General features: G+C 41.0%; 1 protein-coding gene across 2 annotated transcripts in view; it reads left to right on the forward strand.

The window, feature by feature from the left end:
- The window catches only part of ITPKA (inositol-trisphosphate 3-kinase A), a 41,635-nt gene that overhangs the window by 12,528 nt on the left and 9,860 nt on the right, over positions 1–19,247 (forward strand). For both annotated transcript variants that reach the window (XM_064658073.1, XM_064658074.1), the window contains 3 exons: positions 12,838–12,934; positions 15,097–15,310; positions 16,966–17,170. In XM_064658073.1, coding sequence (XP_064514143.1) covers positions 12,838–12,934; positions 15,097–15,310; positions 16,966–17,170 — 516 coding nt within the window. The remainder of the gene's footprint in view (positions 1–12,837; positions 12,935–15,096; positions 15,311–16,965; positions 17,171–19,247) is intronic.

The raw sequence follows: 19,247 nt of genomic DNA on the forward strand, positions 1-19,247 counted from the left end.
TATTTTTAGGTGGGTTTACATCTTAATAGTTGGCAATTGATGTTTGTCCTTCTAAAAATGTGGGATATCCAGTATCCTGACTGTAAACACATGTGTTTACCTTTAGGGCAGAGGAAATATGCTCCGTAAAAGACATTCACTATTGTTCAAACACCCACAACTCTTCAGGAAAACAGATGCCTTGTTTCAGTTTCAGTCTTTCGTTGAGTCACTTGTGCTTATGTAAGATGTGAATTTGATTCTCTTTCTTAAGACTGCATTATGGAAATTGAAATTTTAAATAATCCCTTGTCTCTGGGGCTACCTACTTCTGATACGGAGGAGGAATTCAGCTCGCCTCTCTTACGTTGTTCTGCTAACATAAATTCTCTTTTGATCCTGTAGTTTTGCTGAAGGGAGAAATCTTTTCTCTGGATTTCTTACATAGTTCTTAGGGCTGACTTGGGGCAAGAAGAGTTTCTCTAATGTTAGGTTTGCTCCGAAAACAAACTACTACCTTCTAACCCTCTTGCTCAGATGATATGAAGTGAAGGGTCCTCATTTCCATAGAATTTCAGGTTTCTTCATCACTGCCATGTTCCATTAATGGGCTCCCATCCTGCCTGGAACACTGGCCTCACTTGTTCTGTTCTGATGCTAACTTAAATAGGAATGTGGGGTTTTGTTTGTTTTGAGTTATTTTGTTTGTTTGTTTGCATTTTGGATTTTATATGTTTTTTCTTTGGTTTGTTTTGTTTTTGTGGTTTGTGGTTTTGTTTTTTTATTTATAATTTTATTTTGTTTTTTTTTGCTTTTGAAATCCCTTCAGTATAGTTGTTTGGAATAATCTCACAGCTAAAGCTTAGAGTTATTACAGTGGTTGCTGAAGGATGTGACTTTTTCCAAGGTAAATACCACACCCCACTAAATAATAGTGCCTATCGCATGTTGACACTTGCATTCCATTGCAAAGGGTGGGCCATGTTTGAACAGTGGAGTGCATGATAGGTGAAGCAGTAACTGCTTATGCTTCTTTGAAGGATAATGGAGGTGTGAGTTTGGAGGAGATGAGGACGGAGAGATGGAGTACTGGACTTTGTCTTGTCATAGATTAGAGGAGCAGATGGCAAACTGCTACCATTGTACGTCTGATCTGTTTTTTACATGACGTATTTTTAGATTCTAATAGTCCTTTTCACTTACCACTATGTTGCTGCTTATTTGAGTACCTGACTGTCGTATTTGAGTGCCTCTAATTTAGTTTACAAGCATTAATTACTTAAATTATTCAGTAGTGTTCTGAGATAGAGCTGTTACAGCCTGCAGTTGTGGGAACTGGAGGAGAGAAAGGACATATGTCTGGACCTAGATCCCATATTGAAACAGTGGACTTTGGTCAGGTCTTTTGCAAATCAGTGTCTGACATTTTAGGATGTTAGAAGCTGAATTATCATGGTAAGAAAGAAAAAAGTTACGTAAAAACATTTTAAAAATCTATACCTTTTGGTAATCTCTCTATATGCATGTGGCTATATACATGCATGTGTACAATAATTTTAAAAACCCTGATTTGTGGACAAGTATTGGCATGCCTGACTTAATTTTCTAAATGAATGTTTTAATACCTTTTAGGAAATGGAAATAAAGCACAGAAAGGGTTCATGTAACTTTCTTCACTGTCCTGCAGGACATAAGTATCATAAGACCACTGATGATGAACCATCTTGGGGCTTATGACAAGGACTCCTTTCAAAGTATTGCAACTCATTGACACTAGCAGCAGCCCAGTTCTGTCTTGGTGGTAGGTCTCTCCTGTGTCTGAGTTAGACCCTAATTTTACAAGCATTTGTTTTAAAACTCACTGATACACCAGATAGCCCTTTTCTCATATCTCACCTGAATATTTTGGTGATTGTCATTCCCAGTGGTCATGGAGAACAAGTGACTGCTCTTATAGTTATGAAACCTTGTTGTGTATTAGAAAACAGTTGCCATGCTTGGTCCTCTCAGGATAAACAAATATAATTGTTTTGGCCTCAGCAATATGGTGACTGTTATTCATCCCTGGATTTTCCTCCAGTTTGTCAAAACTTTCTTGGAATAGCAACCAAAAGGGAGCACAATCATCATAGATAATCAGTAGGTATTTACAGCAACCTTAATTCTGTCCTTGTGCTTCCTATCCTTTCCTACAGAAAAAAAATTAATTATAGCACAATAGTCTTCCACTGTTACAATGTTACATTTCTTTCAGGCAGAATCTCAGTGTCTTATGGGATATGGCTCGGTATGAGCATGGTAAGCTTTCAACATGTGTCCACTAACCCAAGCTGCTAGGGATAGGAAGAGAGGAGTCTGATGATAGTGTAAATAAAGGATAAGCATCAAAATTTTCTTTATTTCTCTTTATCTGTTCAGACTGGAGATTCTCCTGTGGCCACTGAATCACTGGGGTGTTGAACTGGTGGTGAGCCTAGCCCCAAACTGCTGGGCAGGCAGGACAGAGCTGTATCTCCAGGTAACAGTCTGCACCAGCATAGCAAGTAAGATGAAGCACATGCTTCATCTTCCCAGGGTCACTCAGGGGAGGTTAGCTTCTTGAAGTTATTTCCTGGCTTGTTGCCAGAACACAGTCTCTCTTGATGTTATGCAGAAATTACACCTGATTTAAATGAATTGGCACTTGTAGTACATTTGGATTTGAGGTCATGCACGGTTCACAAATGACACGTTTGTACCTTAATAAATTGTGCTTATGTTTTAGGCTAGACCTGTTTATTGGTCTGTGTATAGATAAATGTGGATCTGTTTGGGTTTTAAGTATGCCCAAATATTCATCCTATTTGGAACTGATAATGCTATTTCCTACCTAATAAGATGTTAGGTTTATTTTATCATCTAAAGTGCTGTATTTCTAGATGTCCCTTTCTCATAACTGGTGATGTCAGTCAGCGACCCACGACAGGTGAAGGAGAAGTGGGGTATGGGCAGAGAATTATCAAATTGCTAAACTGTTTCTGAAGATTTAAACTGCAGTTGTTTTGGAGGTTAAGAAAGATTTCTTTCCTGCTGCCACACCATCTGCTAAAGTGATGTTTGATTTACCACAAACTTTTCTGGGTGATGGACAGCCTGAATAAATCTCAGATGTCTGGGCTCTGAAACTGAGTCAACTTTCCTATAGAGAGGAACATTCCATTTACTTCTTGGATAATAAAATTCCAGTTTCCAGCAAGACTGATGTTCTGGCAAAACCCTGGTACAGGTAGAATGTCTTTGGTTCAGTTTTCCTGTATTCAGTGGGGACAGGTGGCAGAGCTCCATCCTGTTAGAGAACCGGTGTCTTTCAGAGCAGAGCACAAGCTGTGAAAGTAGAGATAATGGCCATGTTTAATGCCTGCTATGAAAGATAGACAGTTCAGTATCCCTTAGAACAGAAACTGGTTATCATATTAAAATAAAATCTGTCAGTCAACATATCTGTGAGATAAGGAAACCCTTGTGCCAGTGCAGCTTTAAAGTCATCTATACTTGACTATTTTGTCTTTTGGCCTGGGAATAATGTAGACGTTGTAGATATTTCAGTTGGTTATAACCAGAAACAAAATGCCAACCTTGATTCCTGCAGAATAGTCAGCAGACTGTGGCTCTTGATGCTGTTTCCAGGAAGGCAAGCAATGCTTTTCTGTCTTTGTAGTTCATTTTCCTCTGATTTGGAGAGGAATTTGCTCCTGGAGTTACAAATAGAACCCAGGTGTGGAGTGGGACATAGGATTTTGTGCTCCTAATAATTTAGTCCGATACTAACCATCCATTTCTCTTAACCTTCACTTCTTCCTTTAGCCCAGGCATAATGAACACCCAACAAGCTTACCAAGTATCCTAAAGGGTAGCAAAGCCAAATAATAGGTGCATTTCACTGCATGGTGGGGCATGACAGAGGAGAAAACACAGGAACCTGAGGCTTCTGACTTGCAGTGTTCTTTCTGCTTATTGCATTAAGTGTTTCTCATGACTCTGAAGATTTAGCCCAGCCCATCATGAGTGCAGAACAAACAGGAAATAGAAACCCTGCAGTCAGAGGATACACCTGCCAAATGCTGGTTGAGCAGCTGTGGCCCTCACCCATGGCTGAGTGCAAAGCCAGAAGCATCAAGGGCTAGGTACAGGCTGAGTGCTGTTTCTCCTCAAAGGTTTGGAGGCTGAATGGTGAAAGAGAGGGAAGGAGAGATGAAGGTGTAGTCACAGTTTGCCTGGCAGTCTGATGAGAGGTGTTGATCAGGAAGCTGCTTGTGTAGTGTGCAAACTGCCATTCTTTAGGAGCACGTGTTCTCCCTTGCTGTTATCAGTCTTACAGCTCCAGCTGGCACTCGCACAGCACAGGAAGATCAATTGTGTGACAAAGCAGTGAGTGTTATGTTCTCTTGGGGACTGTAGCAGATACAGCGATGGTCAAGGCTGCCAAGGCATCCAGCAGGTGGAGATTGCTCAGGGATATCCTTGACCAGGGACATGGTTACACTGTTTGTATTCCTTGAGCGACAGCTGACAGCATTTGAAGTAACGCATCTGCCCTGGCAAAAGGCCAGTTGCAGTGATTTGGCCAAATTATCAGTTGGCAGTGGTTGCCATAGCACCTCAGACAGTCTGAAGAATGATACCATTGCATGTTCAGGGCACGGACTGTGTAAAGCTGATGCTCAAAACTCTGGACTTTGGACCAGGCTATGCAGGTGTAAGGTATCATAGAGCAACATTCTGGCCCTAAATACCTTTTTGTCCAGGGATAAATAGTCACTACTGTGCAGATTAGTATTTGTGTGCATCAGGAACCTGTTTCCTGCCCAGGACCAAGAGAAGATGAAATGTGGTAATAACAGGGCTAAGTCAGCTGCTGTAGGAGCCTTACCCTATCTTGGGAGCTGAATTAAGTGTTACACTCAGAAACTTAGTTATAAAGGTTTGTGTGAGGGTTTGCTCACATACGCTTGGGGAGCATTCTTCTTGACTTGCTCTCACCTCCCACCCATTGAGATCCTTGTCTCAATTTGTGATTCATGTCTTATTCAGCCAAGTGGGTAGTAGACTTGGCAGTAAGAATCTCCTTAGCTTGAGGATTCCACAAACCTTTAATAAGGGGCAAAAGCACAGAAACAACTGCTGAAAGTATAAAGTGCCTTGTATGATAAATCCAGGAATTGTTGTTGTTGTTATTTGGAGCATTTTTGGTTTAGCTATGGGAAAATCTTGTGCCTTGCTTCCCTACACAGAACTTTTGTGGATATTTAAGTTATATTTCTCCCAACAAAAAAAGGGAAAATTGTCATGTATGCTTCACTTTCTTCATGTCTTGTTAGGTGTTCTAAGTTTCTTCAAATACCAAATGATCCCAAGCCTAGGAGTTGTTATAGTCTGGACAATTAAAAAAAAAAGTATTGGAATTTTGATTAACTGCAATGAAAAGCTTTTACTATCTGCTTTAGATATTTTAAAAGTGTGCATGAACATATGTATATATGTGTATATATTACTAGGAGAAACACCAAGGATAATTATACTTTGCTTACATTTGGCATAAAAATGTCTGCTGTTTCAAGATCTGGATCTGACCAAATCAACTGCCTGCCTCTTTCACATCTGCAAAGACAATTACACTAAGCCTCAAAATGAAAGAACTCAAAACCAGAGTCCCTTGGTAGGCAAATTTTGTGACTGCAACCGGAAAGATACTGTGTTGCTCAGCAACTCTCACTATAATTTTTAAAATTTTTTTAATATATATAACATGACTTAAATCCCCAGTTGTCTCCATGAGATGATGGGCTATCCCAGAGCTGTAATCCCCTGAAAAAATTAAACCCCTAATAACCACTGGTTATTACACACTCACTGCTGTGAGGCTGTGCCCATGGAAAAGTAATTAGTATGGGGAAAATTATGCTGATAACAATTTGTCTTGGTAGAGTATTGTGATTTTGACAAAGCAGTAGATACATTTCAGTTGCTAAAGTGTTGTGTGATTATGTTTTTTAATAGATTGTAATTATAGTACTGTAGTTATTGATTACATTCAAAGAGAAGCCAATCTAATAACGGTAATTAAATTAGGCTAGTAACTATCTTGGCTGTGGTTTCTCAAAATTATTTCTTATGGAAGCTTTTCATGGTAGTGGCAGGTATTGACTACATTGAAATAGGTGAAAACAAAGTTTTGTTTGGGCTAGGCTTACTTCATTAAGATAATATGGTTAGTAGCTTTGGAACTACATTTAAGTTCTTTACCTGTATAGGTCCAATAAGTCAGGTCAAAACCAATTCAAATAAAGTGACAAACACTAATGAAAACAGAGAACAAATCTGAATATGTTAATTTCATTTTCTAAATTATTAAATAATTGAATAAAATGGCATAGAGAATTAAGAAAACAAACTAGCTTTCAAACTGATTTCAATTTTAATAAACTACGATAAATAAAACAAGGGTTTTGTAGATAAAATTAACTCAGAGGGTTTTAAAATAATTTTCAGTTAAATAATTGTGTATACTATAAAAAGTAAAACTGGGGGCCAAGAAGGCCAGTGGTATCCTGCATTAGAAAGAGCATTGCCAGCAGGTCGAAGGAGGTGATCCTGGACCATGTACTCAGCCCTAGTGAGGCTTGCATCTGGAGTGCTGTGTTCAATTCTGTGCTCATCAGTACAAGAGAGACATGAGCTCCTTTAGCAGGTCCAGAGGAGGGCTATGTAAATGATTAGGAGACTGGACCATCTCTCATATGAGAGAAGGCTGATGGAGATGGGCATGTTCAGCCTTGAGAAGAGATGACTGAGAGGAGACCTCATCAGTGTCTATAAGTATCTGAAGGGAAGGTGCCAAGAGGAAGGATCCAGGATCTTCTCTTGGTAGTACCAAGCAATAGAACAAGAGACAATGGGCAGAAACTGATGCACACAAAGTTCCATCTGCATGTAAGGAAGAACTTCTTTACTGTGCAGGTGACTGTGCACTGAAACACGTTGCCCAGAAAGGTCATGGAGTCTCCCTCACTGGAGATATTAAGAACCATCTGGATGCAATCCTATGCCATGTGTTCTGGGATGACTCTGAGCAGAGAGATTGGACAGATGACCCACTGTGATCCCTTCCAATCTTACCCTTTTTGTGATTCTGTGAAGCAATAATAAAGCTGTAGAATATACACAGAGTTTAAAAGGAACAATTATTAACAGAGAGTGACCACCTGCTCACACTGCTACTTAAGACACCTCTGAGAGTAATATTACAGACCTCATGAGGATTTGTTGTGTCACTCAGAGTAATATTGGTGTTAGTGTGTGACAAGGAAGGAAAAAGGAAGAGAACTGGGGGCAAAAAAAACCCCATCACAGCAAAGTGAGCCACTGGAGAATGACTAATACTGTGCACAGATAAGTCATAACTGATACCCAGCTTAGTAATTCTTAGTGTTAGTTTAGGGCCTGCTTGCAGGAAGGCAGTTCCAGCTACTGGTCTGATGGGTTCCCAGGTGTTACTTTTCCAGTCACTATTACTATGGTTACTGTGCCCTGAAAGAGGCCAACACCCATCACCTTCTCATGTACTTGCTGCTCACTGCATTGGCCAAGATCCCCAGGCAAGGTGTTGCTCTAGTGCTTTTGCATTTTCGGCACATGGCTCTTACAGGATTATTTTGAAGTGCATGTAGTTACTTTTTGATAATTATAGTTTTCTGTACTCCTTGCAAGTCCCTGTGGAGGAACTTTGTTCCTTCTAAGAGTTAGTGAGACACTGAGTAGGCAGTGGCAACCAGCCTTATAGATCAGATTTCAGCCCCCATGTCCCAGAGTGGCAGAATTTAGCCTAAATGATGTAAAGACTTTAAGAGAACAGTAGATTATGATGACTGACAATTAAGTACTCTTTCTTAAAGCCTTTTAGGAAAAAAAAATTACCAAAAAACCTTCTCATTTTCCTTTTGTTTCTTGCTGTCGTAATAGCTCTCTGTAGGCTTGTGTAGGCTTTGTACTAGTGCAGAAAAAAAGACAACAGGATCTCAGATAAAGAAACTGCTGAAATATTCCTGGAAAAAAAGGATTCAAGGGTCATTGTTTACTGAAGTCTAGTAGAATTTCCATGAAGATTTACAAGCTCAGGCAAGAAACTAGTCCTCCACTCTGTTGCTGGTAGAATCATGGACGCTTTTAAAGACCCTGTTGATTCATGTTAATTTTGGTGTTCTTTTTTTCTTTAGCTCACTATAGTTTCAAGTAGTGTGCTAGAACTATTAAAGCTGAATTACTTCCTTTTTCTGACAAAAAGATTTTTCTTATACCCCCTCCCTCAATACTTACTAATTTAGATACGATTGATGTTTTTAATTATTGTAATTGCTGAAAAGTAGTAAGTGAAACAAATTCTTGTGTATGCTACCTGCTTGTCAAAGCTTGCCTGAGGGTAGTTACATATGTTTAAGGCATTCACAGAACTGAGATATTTGTTTTCATTTTTACCCTTAAACAAGGGAGAGATTTTATTTATTTTTCCATAGAACAGCAGAGGAAGGTTCAGGTCCCTATCCCCCATTGCCTTTAGAGTGGTTCTCTTGTCCCTGAAGGGATTCAGCATATGCTTGGAGAGATGCTGGTTGTTCTATACTGCTTGTAAAACAAGAAGAGCAACCAAAAAAAACCCACCCAATTCAGGGAGTTTGCACTAATCTCTTCAGTGAAGTTGGCTATTAGGATGTTATAGCCCTTGTCCTGAAATGATGGGAGGGTTTCAGGAAAGCCTGGTAGTCTCTGCAGATTGATTCTTGGAGACAGTGAGGTCTGAGTCAAAACCTCTTGAAATGGATGAAACACTTCCCAGTGATTTTACTGATTTTTATCGGGCAAGTCCTGCTGGTGTATTTGTGCAGGGTCCCTTCCAACTCAGCATATTCTGTGATGGTGGCTGTGCTGCTCCATCCTAGTAACATTCGAAGTTGTGCACTCATCATGAGAAAAGGCCTGGAGAAAGCTGTGCTCACAGAAACCAATACCACTCAGTTGCTGCTGCTCTTTGCTCTTTCTTAATGGATAGACATGATGGCAGCAGCTACCTTTATCCAGGGTTGAATAGGTTGGGAATACCTCATCTGGCATCCTGTCTGGATATGCTGTGCTAACATAGTGCAAGTGTGCCACATTTCCTGCATGGATGTATGCTTCTCTTCAAAACAGTGCTTCAAATTCAGAAAAGCGGTTCAAAAGAGTAATTCAGATAGCAGATCAATGTCAGATAGCAAACCACAGTCCTTTGCGTGCATTGTGGCTGCATTGCTTGAATCGGTTCTCCCATTTTCTTCCCTGAATTTTTGTCCATTTGCTGACAGGGATACACTTGCCATGTCACAGCCTGTCACATGGGCTGACCCATTGGCAGGCAACTAGCTTTTCCTCTCTTTTATGTCCCACACCTTTTATTGCTTAGGGAGATTTATATAGTGTGTCAGTTACAATTCACATTGAGTAATTTATATGCTGAATTTTAGAAGATTAATACCTTTCATGTTTGTCTCTTGACTCTTTTGGAATGCCTTCCTTTTTACTGTTGGAAAACTCTTGAGTATATTGATCTCAAGAGGCATATAAAACAGCATCAGTGATGTCAAGACCATCTGACTCGGGCAATCCTGAATGCAGATACAGTACAGAGATATCTGAGTTTTCATTGGGAATCGAGAAGAAATGAGGTCTTGGAGAAATCCAGGCAGAGCAAAAAGATCGTGGAAGACTGAGCAGGAATCTAGAAGAAACAAGGACTGAGAAATAAGGACTGGAATTACAAATGGGCAGCGGTAGAAGCCCTCTTTGCCATTGCAGCATAAAACAGTGATTTGAAAAGCACATAATACTGTTGCTAACAAAGAAGAAGAAATCTCGCTTTAGAAATAGAAGTGAGAAAGATTCCTCCTACAGCAGGCACAAAGTTTTCATCTTCCCACTCATACCGCTGCTTCAACAGTATGCAGCTCTGCTTGCATACTGGCAGTTTGTATCCTGGTTGAGTTAGTTGGGAGACTGGAAGTCGCAGCAGAGGAATATGCAACTGCTGAACCCCTGCCGATGGCAGCATGCTCCACAGCATGGGTCTAAAAGCAGTTCTTTCCCTCCTACCTTGAGCCTTATGCTTTCCCTATCTTGGGGGGGGGGGGAGGGTTTGTGAAGAAATTATTTAAAATGTTAAAAAAAGTAAATAAAAATTGTCAGTGTCTATTTATTGGATGAGCAACTTAAACATACTCATCCAAGGCACCTGTAACCTAAGCAGCCAAAGTCCACTTGAGCTGGGGCTGAATTTGGCCCATTGTCTATCCTTCACACCCACAGTACAAATAAAAGCTGCAACCTCTTAGAGTTTGGTGGGAGGGAGGAGGTGGGAGAGCCACTGGAGTGTGATGTTGCATTGACAGTTGATGTGCATTCCTTGAAAACCTGTACTCATTACTGGTGGATATAGCAGTATGACAAGTCATTGGGAAAGAGGATGCGGTTTGTTAGAAGTGGGACATTATGATGAATATATTATGATCTTTATGGAAGGATTATGGAGCAATGCTGACTTCTGATTAAGGGATGTGGAAAAAGCAGTGTTACCCTGAACATTTGTATGGGATCTTGAAAAACTAAATCATCGGCAGGAGTTATATTCAAAGGGGTCATTTTACTTCAAAATGATGTTTACTTTCAACTATTCTTTAAATAACTTGGGGCTGTGTCCTTCTGTAGTAGAAACAGCAAAGTAGACTAAAGGACGTCTGCTATCACTTAGATCTGGCAAATAAACTATACAAAAATAATATATCTTTGCTACTTGAATAACAATATTTACATTTCACTTTCCTCCAGAAGGAGTCTATGGACATGTTTAAGTGGTGTGCAAGAGTCTCTCTTATCCTCATTAAACAGCAGCTAGCTCTGCCACAGAGGCAAGTTGCTGTTTAACACCCCAAGGCTGCAGTTTGGAACAGCTTAAGACAAATAATCTAAAATATGAAATCCAAATAATATAGCATATGAAAGGGTCATTTAAACCTGCAGAAGTTATTTATGAAATTAGAGTTCAGCTAGAGCTAGTAATAACTGTGGAGTTCTATTAAGTGCAACTGAGTCTTCATAATTCTCAAACATCCAGGATTTTCTCTGCTTCCTCTCACTGACATAGTATGTTTTCAAAAGTATTACTGATGCACAGGGCACATATCTGACCAAGAGTGACTTCATTTCGTCTTGAACTCTGTTCAAAACCAAATTTAGTTAAATAGGGAGAAGCAATGTTATTTCAGAGTAAGTATGCTCATATGATGACTATATTGGTATGTCAGTTTTATTTGAAGCATAATGTAAAACTTTCTTGGGAAGACAAATCCTTAAAAGAAAGATCGCTTGTGTCTGTGAGTTCACATATCCTCTTAATACATTCTAAGATAGCTGCAGAGTTTTGTCCTCACATGGTGACCAGTGTTGCTAGAGGATACTTTATAAAAAATGTGGTTTAAGTGAACAAGTTTGGGGAAGTGTAGCCAGGTCACAGTGGGATCTGGAGAGTAACATTTTGCCTGTGTATTGCCTGCAATTTCACTTTTTATGTTTTTCACTTCTACAGAAGTACAGTGTAGAAGACAATAAAAATCAGATATCCTAAGCACCTAAATTGTCAGATCAGTATTCATAGTGCATGAATAGACATGGTTGTTTTGAATGGGGATTTCTCAGGTGATGAGCAAGTACCTAAACTTATTTTCAGTGAAATCAATGCCTCCCATTTATTTTGATGAATTCCAGCTAGGCCACTGATAAGCACTTCTATAAATTCAGCCTAATCCCCAACTATACTTGATCTCAATAAAAACCCTTTAGCACTAAATTGTCATGCAAGAGTATCCTGCAGCTCCATGTTTCTTCTCCAGCAGAGTATCATGTTCTGGTGAATAAGGCTGCTCCCCTTGTCTGTGAAGCACTTTGGGATTCCTCAGAGTGTAACGTGAACATAGTGGGCTGTGGTTCTCTCCCACCTGCATTCCAGAGCATGGGATGTTTTCACTTTCTACTTTTTTTTTTCCTTTCTGCTTTTGTCACATAGCACTCAGCTGCTCTTTGTGAGCAGCTGTTCTGTTTCCCTGTCTGTCTGCAGTACCCAAACAGCTGCACCCTGTGTACGCCAAAGGTTGCCAGAGCAATGCCCAGCTTTGTTAAAAAGTAACAGGATTGGGAAAGAGGGGAGGGAGCAGAAAAATTTGTGACCTGCAGGAGATCCTACAGCACACGGTCAGTGGGTGCTGAGGGACCTGGGTGAGTTCTGTGTCCAACTAGAGATACGTTTTCTATGCATCTGTCACAGTAAGGCTTACCTACTGACTTGGAGAAAGCCGTTAATCATGAGGTGATGGTGAAGTTCTCTGGGAAAGGAAGTGTTGCTGACAGTGGCAAGCAGCTTATGTGCATGTCTCATGGAAACTTAAATGTGCGTATGTGTGTGTTCGTTCAACATCTGCTGTCCGCATACTTTGTGACTCAGACACAGAGAGAGTGAGGTGTGGCTAAGAACAAGCCTGTGACATGCAGTATGACTTTTTTTTTTATTTCTTACAAATAGCTTTCTTGTGCACGGTAGGGCGTTATCTTTATTTGTCCATTCTTGGGTCTGTGTGCATATTTTTCCAACAGTGATCGTAGTGTTTGCTTTGTGGTTCCGCCTTTGAGCACTTAAAAATTAGTGAGGAACTATTCAATGTGCATGAAGCTATGTGATACATTTATGGCATGTCAGGATTTCAGCTTCTGCCCAGTGTAATGTTTCTTTTCTTTGATTTCCAGAAAAAGGCATGGCATACGATTAAAACCATGGTTAACTTACCAGTTATCAGCCCCTTCAAGAAACGCTACTCATGGGTGCAGCTGGCTGGGCATACAGGTGAGATGCGTATCTTTGATGTGTTTGTCTCTGGACTGAGGATGGCAGCAGCGAGGAAAACAGTGTTTCTCTGTTTCCTTCAGGTAAAAAGGAAGCAGCCAATATCATATGAATCTGTGAACTAGAACATCTTTCAGTTGTGGTGGGGATAGGGAAGAGGGAGTGATACACCTGAATAATGAGATGAGCAAGGAAGCAGTGGTGAGACTCTGGGGAAGGGCCAGGCTCCCGATTCCTCCTTACAAAGTGATATGTGTAAAATACATGTTAGAGGGAAACGAGGGACTGAGGAGTTAAAGCCCTAATCCATCTGTTTCCGTTGGTTGTGGTATGAGATCATTTTTCTTGACTGAGTAGCCAAGTTAGTTCTCTAGTGGGAAGGATTACTGTTCATGTCTGTAAGTGCTTCAGCCCTGGCAAGGACAGTGTTTCTAATACCAACCACAAACTCCTCATCTTGATATAAGTCTTTGGATGGAAAACAAATGTAAAAATTGACTTGCTGACCAGGTGTTTACATTGTGACCCCATCACTCTTCACTGTATGAGTGCAAGGGGCAGCTCACTTGGCAGGTTTTAGTTTTGTATTTGTAGAAGTTGTTAAGTGTGCTCCTGATGTAGGCTTTGTTTCATTGGTAAGGCAAAAAACCAACGAAGGGAAGTCATCATGTTTACATCTCTCATGCTTCATTTAATTCCTGTGCAGTGCTAGTGGGGGGGTTATTAGTACCCATGTGGGCAGACACCTACACTGTATCATGCTGTAATGCAGTACCTGAACCACCTCTTTATATGCTAATGCACTAATGTGGTGCACTTCAGAGTTGTGCTGAGAAATTTATTTAGCCCTAGAAATTGTGTAGCTGCATTTTGCACATGTTGGTGGTGGGGCTGGCTTGTATCATGCAGAGTGCCAGGGTGACCCAGTCGTAGTGCAGTTTTTATGACAGAGTGTATGGAGTTGGCTTGATCTGCTTGGAGTGATGTACTAGTTATGTAATCATAACCTTCTGGAGACTTGTGCAGTAGAGTGGTAGAGGAGGGTTAAGAGTTTACTAGAAGATGATTAGGAGAGATACTGTTCCGGTTTCCTTTTAATAGTTTTCTGTGGTTGTGTTTAGTCCATCCTTTTTGCAGCTGTTCTTCTCTGATGTGACAGGTTTTTTCTGAACTAAAACCTGGGCCATCACTACTCTTACCCTTGTGCCGAAGCAGTGCCAGTTCTAGGGTTTGTCAGAGAAGAACTAGTTTGCAATGGCTGAAGGATCTTGCTGTGATAAAAGTTAAGTGTTATCCCCAGGATTAAGAGAGCTCCTACTTTGGTGCCCAATTTGTTTCATATAGATTGGAGGGTACCTCTGAATGAAATGTGTAGTTTCCTCAGCTGTTACTGGCAGGTTGCAAGACAGGAGAGTGTTTGGACAGGAATCTCCAGACAGCTGGAGTCTGCTTACTGCTAATCATGGCCTATGCAGACTCATTTCTACTGGATACCATTCAGACACAGCACTGTAAAAAAGACAGTTTCACTACAGACTGTACCTGCAGGGTATTAGCAGATTAGCAGTTTTCCAGAGGAGAGGCAGTACCTGCAGGTAAACGCTTGCGCAGTCACTGTGTGTGTAGAAAGGCAGTGCTTGGCTTCTGGCCTGTTCCTGGCTGTTTAGCGATCACTGATTGACTGCACTGCCTCTGGACGTACACGCTCAGCAGGTATATATACCCTGTGTGAGGATTAAGGACAAAGCCAAGGCTGGCAGTGTTATGCAGCTTTAAAATAGCCTGTCAGAGGATTAATGAATTCTGGCTTGTGGCTTCTTCCTGTGCATTTGAGTAAGTATAGTACTGTTTAATAACCTAGCAAAGACCTTTAACTTGGAAAAAAGGCAAACAACAGCCCGATGGCCTGGAGCAGCTACACTCCTTAAAGCTATAAATTCTAACATGGGAATGTATCCAAATGGACTTTCACTGCCAATGGCTGTTTGTCCTGTATATTTTATATTTTATTTTTTATGAAAAGCATATTATCACTTGTATTCAGGGAAAATCTTTAACTGGTGCCATGAGGCTGAGGTAGATGAAGCTGGAGTGGTGGGGGAAGAGATTTTTCTTTTTTTGCATGTCAGTCTTGTCAGCATTTGTTTGATTTCTTTTTTTAGGGAGTTTTAAGGCAGCTGATAGTGGGAAGATTCTCAAACGCTTCTCAGAGAATGAAAAGGAGTGTTTTGAGCGATTGATGAAAGACCCACTACGCTCCTGTGTCCCTTGCTTCCATGGTGTGGTGGAGAGAGATGGCGAGAGCTACATTCAGCTGGATGACTTGCTTACTGATTTTGAAGGGCCAAGTGTGATGGACTGCAAGATGGGGATCAGGTGGGGTAAATGAAAAAGAAAGTGCTTTCTAACCCATGTGCATTTGAAGGAAGGGAGAGATGTGGTCGTGCTCTGTCTGGAGGAGTTTGGTAACATTTTTGGGTCCTTGGGATTCAGTACAGACAACCTATTGTGGCAATCGCCTTGGATAGCCTGAGGGCAGTATGTCCTTTTATTGCCTGATTGTACATGGATTCTGGAAACTAACTGATCTATAGCCTCAAAAACTATCCACATCAAGAAATTTTCAGGGGTGATTTGAGAAAAAGTTTCTCTGCAGTGGCCTGATAATACAAGGAAAAAACCCTACACGATTTGTTCACTGACAGTTTATTGAATCTTTTTGTATGCAGTGATTCAGAAGGCCCCAGAAAGAGTAAAATTCCCATGTCCAAATGACTGAATAGCAGCATGAGAGTCCATTTCCAGTGCTTGAATGAGTCTTCACTTGTATTGATCTTTTCTGTAAAGAGCTGTCCATCTGCTCAGGACTGACCTGTGTTTTTCCCTACTCAGGCGTCTGAAGGTGTTGCTATTACCTTGTCTGTGATTAAGAGGAAAACCTTAATAATAGTATCTAAGCATAACAAAGAGATAGGGATCTGATGAGAGTCTGTAATAACAGTATAGATAGGGATCTGTTGGGAGTCTGTAGTAACAGTAGAGAGATACGAACTGTCATAGTAATCCTTTGGGTGTCAGCTCAGATGCTCAAGAGTTATCATCATAAATGAGTTCCTCTACTTACAGGAGTGCAGGTACTCCTTTTCAAATAGATGCAAAATTTTAAATGAATTGTCAGCTAAATCAGAGTAGAAATATGTAGCACTGATATGCTCAGAAGAAAGAGGAGAAGGATTTGCAGCAGCACATATTTTATTCAGAGTAGGTGATGTTCTGGCAATGAGTGACACCATCTCCTAAACGCCATCCTGATTTGTTACACTGTGATGCAGCAGGTAAGCTCCAGGCACTTGACAAAGTGCAAGCTTTAGTAATCCAGTGAAATGTAGAGAACATGGGCAGTGCCTTTCTAACGGTTACCGGATTAACAGATTGAGTGATAAGAGCAAAATGTGGAAGGTTTGTGACCCTTCACCTTCCTGTTCTTAGTTACCTCTTCTGATTTGGAACTGCTCAGATAATCTGCTTTACTCCTTAGTTTTTACTGTATGAAGAGTGATTCTCTGTGATGAATTAAGTAAAACTTAAACTTTCTGAGGCCTAAAAAAAAGTACTCATGACTGATGTTACAGGTTTTTTTGAAGAGAGAGAATGCAGTAAGTCTTCACATGCCCTATTTGTTTTTAAGTGATCTCTCCTAGCTGTCCTCTGAAAATGCAGTTCTGTTTCATGGCACAGTAGGAATTCGTCTTTCTTCTATTCTGTAACCAGGACATAACAATAACTTGTAACAGTAAGTAAAGGTGTAGTTAGAACAAGAAGCAAATGACAGTTCTCGATTCCTGCAGCTGTTTCACTAAATACATCTGCACAGTCATTACTCTGTGTTCTTTAGTTTCTCCATATGCAAAACTGGAGCAATGATAACACTTACTTTTCTGGTTGATTTTTTTTTTAAACCAATTTGTAAGTTGTAAAAAGAAATGTTTGGGAAATCCTTACGGTTTTGTTGGGATGGGATGTTTTTGTAGAACGTACCTGGAGGAAGAGCTGACTAAGGCACGAGAGAAACCAAAGCTGCGTAAGGACATGTACAAAAAAATGGTTGAAGTGGATCCTCTTGCTCCCACGGCTGAAGAGAATGCCCAGCATGCTGTCACCAAACCCCGCTACATGCAGTGGAGGGAAACCATCAGCTCTAGTGCCAACCTGGGTTTCAGGATTGAAGGAATTAAGGTAATAGTTTCACTTCTGCTTGTTCCTGGGGACCGAACTTTGTTTCATGTGTTGATTAATCAAAAAGCTAGTGCTAGTCCAAAGGATTATGTGAAAATGCACTAACTGAAACCATGGACTTCACTGTATTGCAGTTTTAAAGCATTCATTGTAATTATAACAGAGCAGTGTCGATGAATTTAAACTTCAAGTACACATCATCCATACTTGAATCCACCACAGAGACTTTGCAGGAAGGACTCAAGGAGGTACACTGTATAGATAGAATGAAAATGAGACTCTTATGAGGAGGAATTCAGAACAGAAGAATTAACCACCTCTCCCCAGGCAATTACTTTTTTTATCCAGGAACTATACATATTTATTCCAAGTGAATCACAGCAAAGTGGGTTTGTTGCAGTTACGTTTATTTGCAAGGCATGTTAAAAACATTTGCTTAGATACTCTTGGGATCGAGGAAACCACTTTTCCTTTTAAGTACATGATGATATCCAGTATAGATGGAGCTGGAATAAAGCCAAAATAATCCAAAATAAATTTTGTCTATCAGCAAAATCCATCTGTTCTTGATGGATAAGTCTGTGCCCCTGTACCTTTCCTAGAATACTACCTTACAGCCACAGAAGAACCTTGGCAATTTTGTTTCCTACCAATTAATTCTTTATATTAAGTAGAATCATAGAATCATAGAATGGCCTAGGTTGGAAGGAACCTTTAAGATCGTGTAACCCCCATGCTGTGGGCAGGGACAGCTTTCACTAGACCAGGTTGCTCAGAGCTCTATCCACCCCGGCCTTAAACAATTCTAGGGATGGGGCATCCACAACTTCTCTGGGCAACCTGTTCCAGTGCCTCACTAACCTCACAGAGAAGAATTTTTTCCTAATAACTAATCTAAACCTACTATCAGTTTGAAGCCATTCCCCTCTGTTCTATTACTATATGCTCTTGCAATAAGTCTCTATCTTATAGGTTCCCTTCAGGTACTGGAAGACCTCAGTTAGGTTACTCCAAAGCCTTCTCTTTTACAAGCTGGATAAACTCAATTCTCTCAGCCTTTCCTCATCCCTTTAATCATTTTTGTGGCGCTCCTCTGGACTTGCTTCAAGAGGTCTCTGTCCTTCCTGTGCTGGGGACCCCAGAACTGGATGCAGTATTTCGGATGGGGTCTCACCAGAGCACGGGGGCAAAATCCCCTCCGTCCATCTGCTGGCCACGCTGCTTTTGATGCAGCCCAAGATAAAATTGGCTTTCTGGGCTGCAAGTGCACATTCAGTGCCAGCTCACATCCAGCCTCTCACCCACCAGCACCCCCAAGTCCTTCTTGGCAGGACTGCTCTTCATCTGTTCATCCCCCAGCCTGAACTGATACCACGGGTTGCCCTGACCCAGGTACAGCACCTTGCACTTAAACTACATGAGATTCCCATGGGCCCACTTCTCGAGCCTATCTAGGTCCCTCTGGGTGGCATCCTGTCCTTCAGGTGTGTCAACCACACCACTCAGCTTGGTGCAAATTTGCTGAGGATGCACTCGATCCCTTTGTCTATGTTCTTAATGAAGATATTAAATGACGCTGGTCACCATACAGACCCCTGACGGCCGTCACTTGTCACTGATGTCCACTGGGACTTTGAGCCATTGACCACTACCCTCTGGATGCAACTGTCCAAACACTTATCTACCTAACAGTCCACTTCTCAAATCCATCTCTCTCCAGTTTGGAGAGAAAGATGTTGTGGGGGACTATGTCAAAGGCTTTGCAGAAGTCCAGATAAATGACATCTGCAACCATTCCCTTGTGCACTGATGTATTCACTCCATCATAGAAGGCCACTAGGTTGGTCAGGCAGGACTTGCCCTTGATGAAGCTGTTCTGGCTGTTTCGAATCACCTTCCTGTCCTGCATATGTTGTGTTCCATGGCAATGTCAGATACCTACCAGAAGCCTACTCTCAGAATATCACCCTGACTCAGTTACTTGAATGTTAGTACTTGCTGGAATCTGGAAGCGTGCTTTCTGCTTGCATAGGCCTGTCACAGCCAGCCTTAAACTAGTTTGCTTGGGCTTAGATAG

This window comes from Pseudopipra pipra, chromosome 6 (assembly GCF_036250125.1).
Source record: "Pseudopipra pipra isolate bDixPip1 chromosome 6, bDixPip1.hap1, whole genome shotgun sequence".
NCBI lineage: Eukaryota > Metazoa > Chordata > Aves > Passeriformes > Pipridae > Pseudopipra > Pseudopipra pipra.